This window comes from Teleopsis dalmanni, chromosome 1 (genome assembly GCF_002237135.1).
Source record: "Teleopsis dalmanni isolate 2A chromosome 1, ASM223713v2, whole genome shotgun sequence".
Taxonomy (NCBI): Eukaryota; Metazoa; Arthropoda; class Insecta; order Diptera; family Diopsidae; genus Teleopsis; species Teleopsis dalmanni.
This window is the reverse complement of record NC_051846.1, coordinates 94,867,838-94,882,798: the sequence shown is the minus strand read 5'-3', so window position 1 is coordinate 94,882,798 and position 14,961 is coordinate 94,867,838. Positions and strand designations below refer to the sequence as shown.

Here is a 14,961-nt window from a genome sequence, read left to right as displayed (position 1 = left end):
ATGAAATGACGGTATATGAAATAACCGGAAATATGAAATAATATATAGGTGGTCTTGCCATATTAAGACATAGTCAATGATGACGATCTAATATACAAATACCTTTATTAAAAAGAAACTGGTTTTTTAACGTTTTATTAATATATATTATTTATTACGTTTATTAGTTTTAGTAAACGCTACTTCAATTCAGCAACGCAACTGAGTTCTGCCTCAGGAACTAATAACGACGAAAACATAACTATTGTAATATTTTAATAATGAAGCTGTTTTATAAATTATATTTTAGAATTTCAAACTTAAAAATAATGCAAAATAAGTTGAATTTTAAAGTGTTAACAAAAAAAATTTTTTTAATACATTTACAGATTATTTGAATTTCGTAAAACAATTTCACGAAGAGAATCTTGTTTTAGATTAATACCTCGTGACTATACAGTTGACATTTTTAAAGAAGAAAAATATTCTGATTGTACCATATTAGAAGGAAAATTTATGACACCCCTTGAATTATATTTACCCGGAATTGTTCCAAAACAAGTCCAAAATGCTTTTTTCCAAGTTATATTGCCTAACAAATGGATGAATGAAAAATATAAACCTTTGTGTATACATTTAGCTGGAACTGGGGATCATGTAAGTATAAAATTGTGATGATAAGCTTTTTAGTATTTATTTGCATATTTATCTATAACGTTAAAAAAATAGAGTTTGGACGTTTTCTAGTTTGCAACAACCAGCAAAATATTTGTATCTGCCATATGTATATCTTGTTTGAAATTCAGTCGTTATTGTGGAATTGCTCTTGTAATATGTGCGATAATTAGTGCGGTATATTTTTATGCTAAATACGTAATCTTACTGAAAACTAATGCGCACCAACCACGTGAACACTTTGCAAATAATTTATTAAAGTCCTGTTTATTTGTTTTAATTTGTACTTTAAAGTAAGAAAAATTATTGTAAAATCTTTAAAACTACAAAAGTTGAAATTTGCTTGCCAAAATAATTCAAATTGAACAAATTATTATTATTATTAAGCCCTGCTTGGCGTCACATGATTCCAAGCTGCTTCTAAACTGGGCATACGTGTGGTTAATTTGTTCCACTATAACTCCTTGTGTCCTTGGTCGCTGACGGCTCGAATGCAAAAGAGAGTGATGCTTACTTGTGTTCTGCTTTTATATGATTTTTGTTTGTGAAGTTACAACGTTGCCATCGTGCTTTCCGTGTCTTAATAATTATCTGTGGTTGCCACATCCTATCTACGCTATCTACAAATGCTCATCTTTGCTTTTTTACTGCCACTTCTCTGAGCCAGGGCATCGAACCGAATTTTTTTCGATTCTGGTTTTCGCTCCGTATGTCGCTTCGGTTCGGATTTTCGTTCCGGCAAATTTATCGGTTTTTTCGGAAAGTTATTTCCGAAAATCGTGCTATCATCTAAGTGATCATTAGATTCACTTTCAGCTTCAATAACAAAATATTTTTCTATTTCCATTCTTAATGTATTAGCGAAAACAATCATATTCGCTCCATTATCTGTAGTAATCCAACAAATTTGCTGGGCATTAATTTTATATTTTTCTAAGACTTTATCGATCATGTTTTTGATAAAAATTTTCATATGTTTATCTTTCATTTCCATCATTCCCAACGTAAATAAATTTTTTTACCGCCTAGTACCAACTGTGCATTGATTCCAAAAATTGATTTATTTAGTCGAGTAGCTACGTCAACTGAGTAGCTACGTCAAGAAAATCATTTTTTTATTTAAAACTGTATGTGTTTTAGTTATAATTTTAGAAGCCGAATAAGTTTTAGTCAATTTAAAGTATTTTTCAAAAAAATTAATAGATAAAAAATCAGAAACTGAAGAAATAGATGCACAGATACCAAACTATGGTAACTATGATGCTGAACCGAAATAAACCGATAAATTTTTTTGGTTTTCGTTCCACTAAAAATATCATTTTTTTTCGTTTTTCGGTTCGCTTCCGGTTCGATGCCGTGTTCTGAGCTTAACAATATTGATATATGATCTGCCAAGGTGTGTGGATTGGCTGCTAATTTTATTTAGTATCTCTAAATGTCTATTGCGGATAATACGTAAGGGCTTGAAAACAAATTTCGCTTGATGGCTTTCGTGAGGTGTGATCAATCCAGTCAAACTTTTATTTTGCGGATATTTATATTGATGTCGTTTGTATTCGTTCTGTTCCAGAGTTGTTGGTTTGAAATTAGGTTTGGCCAAAAGATGCGTAATATTTTCTGAAGCACAGGTTGACAACACACGCACTTTGTATTGAATTATCTCGGTTACGAACCATGTTTCGCAACCCAATAACAGTATGGATAAAACACATGCTTAGAAAATGTTGACTTTCAACGTTAACCTGTAAAAACCAGAGCTCCTTATTTTGTTCATCTTTGTAAAGGCGCCAATTGCTTTTGGTATTCTTGCACTCACGTCCTGCATAGTGCCACCATCAATAGCTACTATATTTTCCAAGTATTGAAATTCATTTAATTGTTCCACAATTTGGCCTTGAAGTTCGTGACGCTCATTGCATCAATTCGCATTTCTTTGGTTTTTTGTACATTGATCTTAAGCCGAATTTTTGCTGCTTCTGGTTCCAGATCTTTAAGTTTTTGATGCATATCGGTAAAACGATGTACCAATTCACATTTATCGTCTGCATAATTTAGATTCTAGTCGGTCATTTGGGTCTAAAGGGCCTCATACGATGCCACGGCTATTATTTTCGGTTGCAAGTTTAGAAACACGGTGGTTTTGAGAGACCGGCGTTGAGAAAAACACGCGCTAAAAGTGATCGCTCAGCAACTTCTCTTGTTTTTAATACGAAAAGTTAAATTTCAAATTTTAAAGTTATGAACACTTGATCAATTGATCATAAATAAAAAAAATTTTATCAAAACGGTGCTTGATTTTAATAGGTGAAATTCGGTTTTGTGAATTTAAAAATTTTTTATTTTAAAAAATTAAAGTTTAATTTGCAAATTAAACAAAAACAAAAAAAGTTTGTTTTTGCTTAAAATATCTGATAGAGTCAGCATATGCTTTTCTTAATGAAAGTAAGAAATAGTGAATGTGGAGTTGTCACAGTGTAAGTTATAAGTACCTTTAAAAACTTAAATAAAAATAAATTTTTATTTATTTATAAATCTAAAAATTTTAAATAATTAAACAAACTGAATATATTGTGAAACTATTATATTTTGTTGAATTCTTTCAATTAATTTTGTTTTACTCCGTGAAAACTGTGCGTTACAAGGTAACTATAACACTTAAACAACCAGACATCTTTCAAATCTGTCATCGACACAAACCTTATTTTAGTCTTTGTACTATGATAGCGAATAGCTCAGCCTAAAAGGATGCAAGATGCCATGATGAATATTCCATCCCCTTTATCTAAAAATGAAAGGCCTTTGGATCAAACTCAAGCTATCATGCTAAATGAGCTTAAATGCAATATTAAATTTTTAACAGAAAAAATAAATCTCTTAGAAAACAGTTATGAAAGCGTTAAGAAAGAAAATCAAAAACTAAAGGTAAAAAAGAATAGTTGATTATCACAGAAGAAAGAAACTGATAATATGGTAATGCTGTTGATACAAAATTAGATAGCACGAGTGTTCAGTACCACACTGATGAAGAGGAATTGGCGGTAGAAACGGAAGAATATTGAAACAAAAACGTCCGACTAAAAAACGAAAAGCTGAATCTTCTCCAGAGCTTCAAGTTTCACATGATAAAAATCCAAACGTCAATCTGAAACTGGGAATTCTATTAAATACTAAAAACCGCAAAGTTCATTCTCCCCCTCCAATATTGTGTCAGGAGTTACTGATTACATAAAGTTTTACGAAGATATTAAAAACACTGCGAAAACTGATGTTTCATTCAAGCTTATAAATAATGGGAAGTATATGTTTAATACAAGGGAAGCAGATAACTACAGAAGCATAACAAAGCTGCTGTCTATTGCAAAGATAAATTGATATTCATATGAAGATAAACAAACAAGACCTGTTTGTATTATTGTTAAAAACCTGCATCACTCCTGTGAATCTAAACTTATTGTTGAGGACTTACAGAGACAAGGGCTAAAAGCCATAAGTGCAGATAGGAAATTTAAATGAAAAACCAAGCAACCACTTGATATGTTTCTGCTTACTTTTGAGTCTATTGAACACAAAAGGTTTACGGAATAAAGAAAATATTAGTTACTATTGTCTCTATTGAAGCAGTAAAAAGACCAAATCAAATATCTCAGTGTAAATATTGTCAGTTGGTACTTCAACTGCTAAAAAACCAGGAAAAGTTTGATAAAGTTTTACATGAACGGATAAGTAAACTAAAACAGATTCTTCCCAAACACCGTATGTAATGCAGTCTTCAATAAAAGTTATGCTCTGAAACGCAAATGGGCTGCTACATCAATAAAACGAACTACAGGCTATTCTTTACAATAAGTCCATCGATATATGTCTAATAGCAGAAACCCACTTTACGAAGGAATCACATATAAAATTTAGAGGTTATGAAACTTATCACACTACTCATCCCAATAACAATGCACGAAGGAGAAGTGCTATTATAATAAAGGAAACCATCAATCACTATGAAGAGGAAAAGATCAGAAGTTCTTCTATTTACACAACAGATTCAAAAATCAGCACGGATGAGTACTCTTCAGTTCTCTAAACACCAGATTAAATCAACCCTTCTAAAAGAAATTGGTAAACTAATATGGGAAAAAACTGATAAAACGAAATTAAATAGGAAAACTTCACAACTACGAAAACTTATCAATAATGTTAAAAACGATAAGATACAACAGAATCTTAGAAGCCTTTCCTATGAGAAACGCACAGATTACTCGCTGTGGAAAACCGTGAAAGCAGTAAAACAACCTATGAAACATAATCCTCCTATTAAACCAGATGGTACAACATGGGCCAAAAGTGATGAAGAAAAAGCAAATTTATTCGCAAAATTTCTTAAGGTAATATTCTCACTAAATGGTGATGGAAATATTTTTCCTACGTCTAACTTAAATGCATTAAACGAAGCAATACAACCAACTTCGCCGAGGGAAATGAAAAATGAAATAAGAAATATGAAACTAAAAAAAGGTTGGGATCAGATAACCGCTGAGATCTTAAACCAATTCCCCAACAAAGGAATAATCAAACTATGCAAAATAATGAATGCAGCTCTGCGCGTAAGACACTTCCCAATTTATTGGAAAGTAGCGGAAATATTTATGGTACACAAACAAGGAAAACCTGCTAATGAAGGAAAACCAATTTAGGTTCCGAAAAAAACATTCTACTGTAGAACAAATACACAGAATATGCAATAAAATCAAAAGTTTGGCACAAAGGACTTGTGCATAAGATTGAATTATGATAATTATGAAGATGATAATTATCTTGCCAATTCTTCAGAGTGAAATGTAAAGGTGCGTACTCAACACTTGAACCAATTGAAGCCGGAGTACCGCAGGGAAGTATTCTTGGCCCAATTCTGTACCTAATTTACACAGCTGACTTGCAAGTCCAACCAGAAAGTGTCAGTGCTACGTTTGCAGATGATACATCGAACTAGAATCCAAATACAAAAATTTATATTGACTTCTCCGGAAAAAACCACCCGTGACTCTAAACAAACAAATTAATGATATACAAGCAAGTCTTAGCTCCGGTTTGGACGTATGGAATCCAGTTATGGGGATGTGCACTTAAATCCTCTATTCAAATCAACAAAACTTCCAGAACAAAGTTTTAAGAAATTTAGTCAACACTCTGTGGCTCATTAGGAGTACTGACCTCCATCGAGACATAAAGATCGAATGTGTGGCTGCAGTAATTCAAAAGTTCGCGGCAAAGCAACAAAAACGATTACAACAGCATCCAAACGGGATAGCCAACCATATGTCTAATACATCTGGTCTGCTGAGGAGACTTAAACGAACAAAGCCTTCAGATCTACTACGGAATTAGTAGTCTAATAATAATTTAGATTACTACTCTATTAGCAAGAAGTCTCTGACAACTTGACAATTCTAAATCGTAGTCTGAAATAAAACAAAACTGCTTAATAGTTCTTTGTACTTAAACTTGTCGCAGTCAAATGAAACATGTATTTATATTATTGTACGTATTGTGTTTCTAATAATAAAAAAAAAACAAAACACCATGGATAACGATTAAAAACAGCATGGAGGACAATATGCATCCCCGCCTTACTCCAGACATTACACTAAAAATATTAGACATTTTACCTTCATGCATTACTGCACATTCAAAACTGTCGTAGCTGCTGGGTAAGAGGGAGAGTAGTCTCTCTGGGATACCGATGTTATGTATCTCCGCTCAAACACACTCGCGACAAATTGAGTCGAACACTTTTTCAAAATCAATGAAGTGAAGGTATAGTGAGAAACGCATCTCAAATGACTGTTGAATAACGTTTTTATGAGTGATAATCTGGTCAATGCACGAGCGGTTACTGCGAAATCCTGGTTGTTCTCCCTGCAGTTTACGGTCAACATGTTTTATGATTCATTCTAAAATTATCTTCATGAACACGTTAATGACGACGCAAAGTAATGTTATGTCGCGCCAGTTGTTACTGTCTGGTGAATCACCTTTTTTGGTGGCTTTACAATTATGCTACGCCTCCAGTCTGTCAAAAAAACTTTCGATCTCTATAGTACAATAAACAGAGGGCTTAGAATGTTTGCAAATAGCTTCGCATTTATTTTAGGTATATAAGTCAAGATTTTGTCAGCTCCAGCACTTTCTTTAGCGATATTAAAGCGTCGATTATTTCTTTTTTTTATGGTGAATTTATGGTTATAGGCAATGGTAATACACTTTCATTAACACTTTCAATGGTGCCCTCCAGCTTTTAAGGTGGTCTTTCATGGCAGTCAGAAGGTTGCCATCTAGATCTTTAATCGGAAGTATTCTTTTATTACAGGTACCGGTGATTCTTTTTATAATATTATAAAGTTTTTTCATATTGGACGTAGCGGCCACATTTCCGCCTCTTTAGCCATATTCTCCATATATTCCCTGTTGTCACCTCTCACAGCGCGTTTGACATTTTTATCTATCTGTTTGTGTTGACCCTGTATTTGTCTTCGTTGGTTAGCAGCACTTATATAATTTTTCAGTTGAGCTTACTATGTAGCGTATCGATGAGTTTGCCGTTGTGGTGCTTTGAAGCTATGTTTATACGTCGATTGCACTGACACATATCTGATTTATGTGATTTTCAGTAAGAGCATCTGGGGGGGACCCATGTATCTTTTTATTATCTTTCTGTGGTAGTAATGTTCTGCCAATTTTTAGTTCATTAGTGCCACAGAATTCTATAACTCGCTGTCCATTATCGTTCATTTCACCGATACCGTGTTTGCTCATTATATATTTAAAGCTAGAGTTGTCTTTACCCACTTTGGTGAACAGGTCTTGCTTGTGGGTGTTATATGTGGCATGAGTAAACAGATCGTAAAAAGAGTCCTTTATTTTGTTATCTGCATCATCAGTAGGGGCGTAACATTTGAAGCGTAAAAGCATAATGCATTCGTTAATGTATTTACAGTCTATGACAGCTTTTTTATATTTTGAATTGACTAAAACACCTCATGACTAGTAAATACCTCATGGCATGCCAGACCAGTAGACCTCATGTCCTATTGTAATTCGAATACTTCAATTTCGATACGAATATTCCACGATACTTCACTTAGGCCCATTAAAAAGAGTGTTTGTAGTTTTCAAGGATTTTACTAGCTTGCGCCGGTACTTGCGAGTTTGTATTTTTAATATGGTGAAAAGGATGCCGTTACGAAAGTTATTCACAGAGAAATTCGTAGACCCTCGGCTTTCGAGTAAAGAGGCTTTGCTTCGGTTCACCGTAGGTAATCAGTGGTTACAGTCCCACCACGAGAATGCTTATCGACAGTTTTGTTAAGGAGAAGCTAGGTGATAGTATATTGCGCAATCCATATTTCCGAAAACACTCAACCGTTCGTGAGATCAAAAAAAAAAAAACAATATTAAACAACTATTTAATTAAAATTTTAGTACTTAATTCCTTAAAACAGTTTACCTAATGGTGATGCGTCTACAGATAATAGTTATGGTAAGTTCGCTAAATGTACTAACAGATTTTTTAATTGAAGTAGTTGATTAGCTCGCTCAATACATAATTTTTTAAATTTGTCCCATTGAAACGGTATTTTATTTCTCAGTGAATGATACAGCGGTTCTAATAGATCGCCAATCTATCCAATTGTTGAATTACTTTGTGAGAATCTATCATAAAATGGTGTTTTGCTGAGAAATGCTTGTAGCTGCTTTTTATTTACTGATTCTGGTGCTTGAGACATGGCTTTCCCTTAGTCAGTTGGCGCACTCCTCGATTTATTTTAAAACCTAAAATTTTTTTTTTTGTAAAAAAACACACTTTGATTCAAACCTGCATCCTGTATACATGCAAGAGCTTGTCGTGTTTTATCTCACAACTCTTCTAACGTAGCCTGCATAAGCATACACTATGTGAGTAAATAAGTATGCTGATATTTATTGTACCTTTATTGCATTCTTGCAATATGAGCCCCTACCGTCCGTTTGACGATAGTGTTTGGGCTGGCGTGTGAAGACGCCAATTCAGCAAATTCTCACAGTATGCTAATGCACACTGCTCCTCCAAATATGAACTTTGTATAAACATATTTTTAATGAATAAAGTCAGTCTTAAAACAGAACTCGGTTTTTCAATCACTACAGTCGCCTAAATAAATAACCACTCCGTCTACGTTCTTCAGAACTACTTTCATTACATGTTGAAAAATTCTTGGTGTTGTTGATTCTAAACTGTAATCTAGTCATTCAAAATGTTCGCGACTTAATGTAAGTATTCTGGTTGATTCTTGGTCTACCTGCAGGTGTGTTAAAGCTGGATCAAAATTCAACTTTGTAAACTGTGAGGAATTTGCCATAGGTGTGTTTCTTTATAAAGCATCTTATTTACTAATAAGATGTGATGAGATGTTGTCCACTCATTAAAGGGTAGTGATCGTAGTGCATTTTCCATTTTCTTTAATGCTGATTCAATCTTGAGTTTCAGTGTGAAAGGTAGTTGTCGATAACGAATAAATGTACGTTTATAATTCTTATTCTATTTCTAATATAAGAGACTAAACTTAAATGGGCAAGTTTTTGTCAAGTTTTTAAAATAATTAAATTTATTCGGGCCTAATAACGATAAACACCACATGGGGATGTCCACAATGTGAGGTACTCTCTCCACTTGTGTGAAGCATACTAGTGGATGAATTACTTCACCAGTTAGAAAACAACGGACTGACAGTGCAAGGCTACGTAGATGACATTCTTATAACAAGTAGAGGAATATTTGAACATACTCTATGAACATACAAACGTATTACAATTAACAAAAACTTGTTGCAACAAGGTAGGACTGAGTATAAACCCAGCTAAAACTACTGTTGTAAAATTGGCAGGGGAATACAAACTGAAACATCTGAAACCCATCAGGTTTGATGGAAATGACGTAGAAATAAAGAAAACAGTTAAGTTCTTCGTCATAAATATCGACCAAAAACTCATCTGGAAGCACCATGTTAAATGTTATATTATATTATTATTGTTTTTATATTACTATACTCATCCTAGGAGTTACAGGATTAAATATATAAATATATATATATATATATATATATATATATATATATATATGTATTATTGTAGTTTCTGTATCTGTAGTATATTGCAATTGTAATTTTGTTGTAAAAAATAACTTTGTCAATGAAATGCCTAAAACGTTTCACACGCTTTTGTTGCACATGAAAATAGCGTCAAAATTCGTCTGCAAGAAAATGCATACTTGCAATATGTACTAAGTTCCTTGTCGGGCATACTATATGGTCAAGGTTATTTTAGTTAGGCTTAGTTTACAATATACAATTTAGTTAGGCACAATTGAATTTTTGATAATTCAATTGATGTGAAATCATATTCGACATTGGTTCTTTTTTTTTCTATTAGTTTTGTAGACTTGATTCAAGTACCGCATCTCTATCACATAAGCACCTAATTACTGAATTCAAATGATCAGTTATTAGAATAATTTTAATATGGAACCTGCAGAATAACATTGACGCACTAAGCAGACTACAAAGACTTGCGTGCATATGCATAAGGGGTACCATGCGGACTTATCCACCGTCATCCGTTAATGTCTTTACATCAGATTTCAAGCCGAAAGGGCAGGTCTAAGAATGAATGTAGGAAACCTAACGGACAGCTAGCTCAATCGCAAGAGGTTCGAAAATCTTGCTAAACAGAATCCGAAGTTTACAATGCCATGGGATACGTTAAATCCAAAGTTTCAGCTTTACCAAACTCTTTACAATTGAACTAAGTAACAAAAGGAGCTGGGAGGGCATGCCACAAACCTACCAGCTTATGGACAGCACAATCGCATGATTCACTGACGGTTCGCTTACAGAGAAAGATACCGAAGCGGGCATAGTCGGAGCGATCAAGAAGTATTAGGAAGTGCCGGAAAAAAATACTAGCATCTTTTAAGCGGAAATTTACGCAATATTTAAGTGCATAATTTTCAATATTGAACGGAAATACCAAGGAAACACAAACTCGCATCAGCTGACTTAAAGACTAGTGTCTGCCTTGAAAAGCTAAATATGCTCAACGAATCAAACTTAGAATCATGGCAAAAAAGCTTAACAGGACACTGGTACACTAAAATACCATCTTATGAAACTGGGCATATATACGGATGCAAACTGTACACTCTACAAAAGATCCGCAATACCTGTGCTGTTAGAATGTCCTGCGCTAATGCATGTATGGAATAGACTCCTGGAAATGAGGATCTTTCCCTATTTACTGCGGAAAAAATAGTAACGAAAGAATTTTATGGCCTAGACAATAGTTAAGAGCTGTTTCTTAATAATAGAGGGTAGTAGATAGAGGGTAGTAATAGATAGTAGTAGATAGAGGGTCAACCTAGAACCAGCCAGAGACATTAACAAAGGTAAGAATCTGGCTAATGCTAATGCTGAAGATATCGCTAAGTGAGTTGAAGAAGGTCAGGTGTTCTGGTGTTATATCTTCAAGCGCTGATAGACACGCACTGCAAGAGGTACTACAGGGAAGGCTGAGTCTAGCTCCATGTCTTCCTATGGACCAGCGTCCCGTAAACACAGATATTAGCTTAGACACCTCAGATTTGTTTCTATGAATTAAGTCAGAGGTTCTATATTTGGAATAGATGGGCCAAGTAGCCCTTGACCTGTTATATGTCAATAGTTTTCGCAAATGTGAAAAATTCTAATATTGGTGAGGGTGTTCAAAAATTATTCTTTGTTCACTAAATAAGTTTTGTTCACTAAATAAATTATGGTTCTCTCCATTGGTGCATATTAATAGTTTAATTTACGAGTTCTGCTACAGGTATTAATTTTTATTTATTAAAAAAAGTTTTGAAACTATTTTTATTCGGTTTTTAAAAATTTATTCTTTTCCTTTTCCATTTTCATTTTAATTTAATTTTTCATTCATTTAATGCCAATTACATGTGTTTGTAAGCGTCTGATTTGCTACAATAATTTTGTCGCTTTGTTTTTTATATAAAGCTGCTGCGCAGCTACCACGAACATGAGCTTCATTTGTTTTTAATTTATAATTGTTTTTATAGAGATTTTTCGAACAGTAGTGAACTACAACACAAAAATTTTATTTTTTATATTATTTTAAATAATTAAATTTTTTGCTGATTATACAGCTGTTTCTAGTGGTGCCCAATACCCATCATTAGTAGTCTTGGAAATAATTCTTGTATTTAATTATTCGTAAATAATTATTTTTGAGACTTCAAGTACCAGGAATCGAACTCGTGACCTGCCAAATTTGAAGCTCAAAGCCGTACTTGACTTTTTATGTTTGCACATTTTTCCGGAGTTTTGTAAAAAATAAAAAAATATTTTCTTGTATCGTGCACAATACCAGATTTATGATGTACACTTACAGCCTATCTAATACGTGTGTCTGTAATCGCAAGTATGAAAGACACTATTGAGTTTATTTAAACCTGAAGTTAATATTTATTATTTGTTTTTATTTAAAGAGAATAATGATAAACAATAATAATAATAAAGAATAATAATATCTTTGTAGGAAATTTTTTCTTAATTTCGATCAATTCAATTTATTTTATTTAAGTTTAAATTAATTATTATTTATATTGAAGCATATTTTTGACTCTGCAGTGATTTTATAGATTGAAATATTGCTGTAATTCACTTTGTGTTTTTTTTCTTGAAACGTAACAAGACTAATTTTTCTTCATGTAAATAGTTCAGATAGGTTTGAACATTAATAAATGTTTCTTTATGTTACATTAGAATTATTTGTTATAAATAATATTTAAGCTATGATTTTTAGCGAAGTTGATTAATTATTTTTTTCTAGTTTTATTGGCGAAGACGAAATTTGATTGCTAAACCTTTACTAAAAGAAGCTAATATTGGTTCGATCTTGCTTGAAAATCCATTCTATGGATTAAGAAAACCTGATTACCAACAGTAAGATTATAAAATAATAATTTCATTAATTTTAAAATTTTTATATAATATATTAAAACAGTTAAAGAATATCATTAAAATTATATAATCGGCAATACTACTATTATGGAAAGCTTATAATTTCGTAACTTTCGAGATAAATGTGTAACATATTACAACGTTTCTTAGGTGAATAGTGAATTAATCTGAAAGTTAGGATGCGGTAAGCGTGTATTACACACAAAGAGCGGTTGTCAAAAATCTTTATCGTCGATTGCTATTACACATCAAACTAGTCAATGGTTTTTCAAAAATTTCCTAGAAAAAAACAACAAATATGCTACAAAATAAGGTCATGCGTGCATTTAAATATGTTTACGCTTCCATTCCTTAAAATAAATAAAATTTTGTTGCCAACAAAAACCGATTGTAAACATGAGCGTATTTGAGCATGAGCTTTTCATTTTATTCAACACTTTTTTTTAAAATTTTAAATGTTGCTATTACACAAATAAATTTCGCATTTCACAAAAAAGTGTGTGAAAAAATTCTCATATGTATATCAGAGAACTGCAAAGAGTCATAATTTTAACATTTAGAGCGCACTCTTAAAAAACCAAACCAAAGTGGGTATAAATATTTTATTTATATATTTCTATATATATTTCTATAGAAATATTATATATTTATATTATTTCTATCAACAATTCTACTCTATACTCACAATCAATACCCATCTTTTTAAAAGTTTAAGACTTTACTGTTATCGGACTTAGAAAAACTTTTTTAAAACCTAAACGTGCGCTCAAGCTACAGCCAAGTAAATTACGCTCTTTCCACAAAAAAGTCTTTGACAGGGCTTTTAAAAAAACTCTTTAATAAAGTCCGTTTTTAAAATCCTTATAAATCCTTATATATCACGGAGTATTTATTATCTTACCAAGGATTTTTGTTCTGTTTATAGCTGATTGCTTGTTGACTTTACTGCTTTTATATAGGCGATGCAACCATATGTTAGTCCTGACCTGATCAGTTTTATGTAGATTAAGATTTTGTTTTTAAGACTTCCTTACTTATGAGGGGCTTTTTTTCTGTCCATTTTCTTGCAGTTTCTGTTATTTTATAATTCATATGTAACTTTCATGTGTACTGCTGGTCGATTATTACCCCCCATCCATTTTGCTTTTCGAACCCGCTTGATTGTTGTTCTATTGACTATTAGTCTATTTGGTCTCTAATTTCTTTTCCTTGTAATGAAGGTGGTTTGAGGTATTTTTCATTATCCTTAATTTGCTATGCCTTTGAAATACTTTGTACATTCGTAAAATTTGTGATTTGCTAGTTGCAAATATGCTAGTGTCGTCAGCAAATATTACTATTTTTGTTGCTCTGTTTAGTAGTATTATTAGTAGTATTACTATTTGTTTTTTTTTGTTTGAGAGTTATTGTAGTTAATGTTAATTCTGAAGGATCTTTTCTTGAGAAAGCTATATGTTATTTTTACCATCTGTTCGGGTATGCTATATACTTGCATATTAAACCTTATTAAAGGCTTTTTTTATATTGAAAAACAGTGCCCCTGTTAATTTTTACTTTTTAAGTCCTCTTTAAATTGTTTGCGAAATCCTGGCCAATTGTAGTTTGAGTAGTTGTGGATATTAATAACTTTTTTTCAGCTATTTTTATGATTAGTTAACCAATGACTTGTGCAATGTTAGGCGATTTGACTTGATGGTCTTACATTTTGTCGTAAAAATCTTTCCAGTTAGTAAAGTTGCATGTTAGTATCTCTATATTGATGAAGCAGTTTTTTAGAGAATAGCAAAAAGCTGAGTCACCGTACAAAATCAGACACTCTATAGATTCCATCAGAGTCGGTAACAACAAAGATACTGTTGTCGCCTTAGACAGATAATGATGAAACTAATGTCATCTTTCTTGAAATGACAGAGTTTTTATCAAAAACACAAAAATGGTCAAAAGAAAATGCTTACATCAGAAGCCATGGTAAAAAGGTCTGGCAACGTATACCTTGAAAATGGGTCAAAATACGGAAACTCAGCTGAAGTAATGAATTAGCAACCTGCCTGCCATTCGTAGGCAGGTAATGGATAATCGTGGCATAAAGATGACATGAGTCAAGAATTTTCATTTGGGTATACAAATTTACACTGATACAATAAATGATCATAAGAAAATCATTTGGTATTTAAGTGAAATCAAGGTACAATACCACACTTACTTTCTCCCATTCTATTTTTCTTAAGAATCTTGGAAAAGATAAAATTCAGGAGGATTTGGAATCACA

The 14,961-nt window shown here is 32.6% G+C and overlaps 1 protein-coding gene across 1 annotated transcript in view; it reads left to right on the top strand.

Annotated features, from left to right (window-relative positions):
- Positions 1-14,961, top strand: part of LOC119688835 (protein ABHD18-like) — a 45,973-nt gene that overhangs the window by 11,118 nt on the left and 19,894 nt on the right. Inside the window, exons 2-3 of the mRNA XM_038103501.1 lie at positions 369-636; positions 12,562-12,674. Of these exons, the coding sequence (XP_037959429.1) occupies positions 369-636; positions 12,562-12,674 (381 nt within the window). The remainder of the gene's footprint in view (positions 1-368; positions 637-12,561; positions 12,675-14,961) is intronic.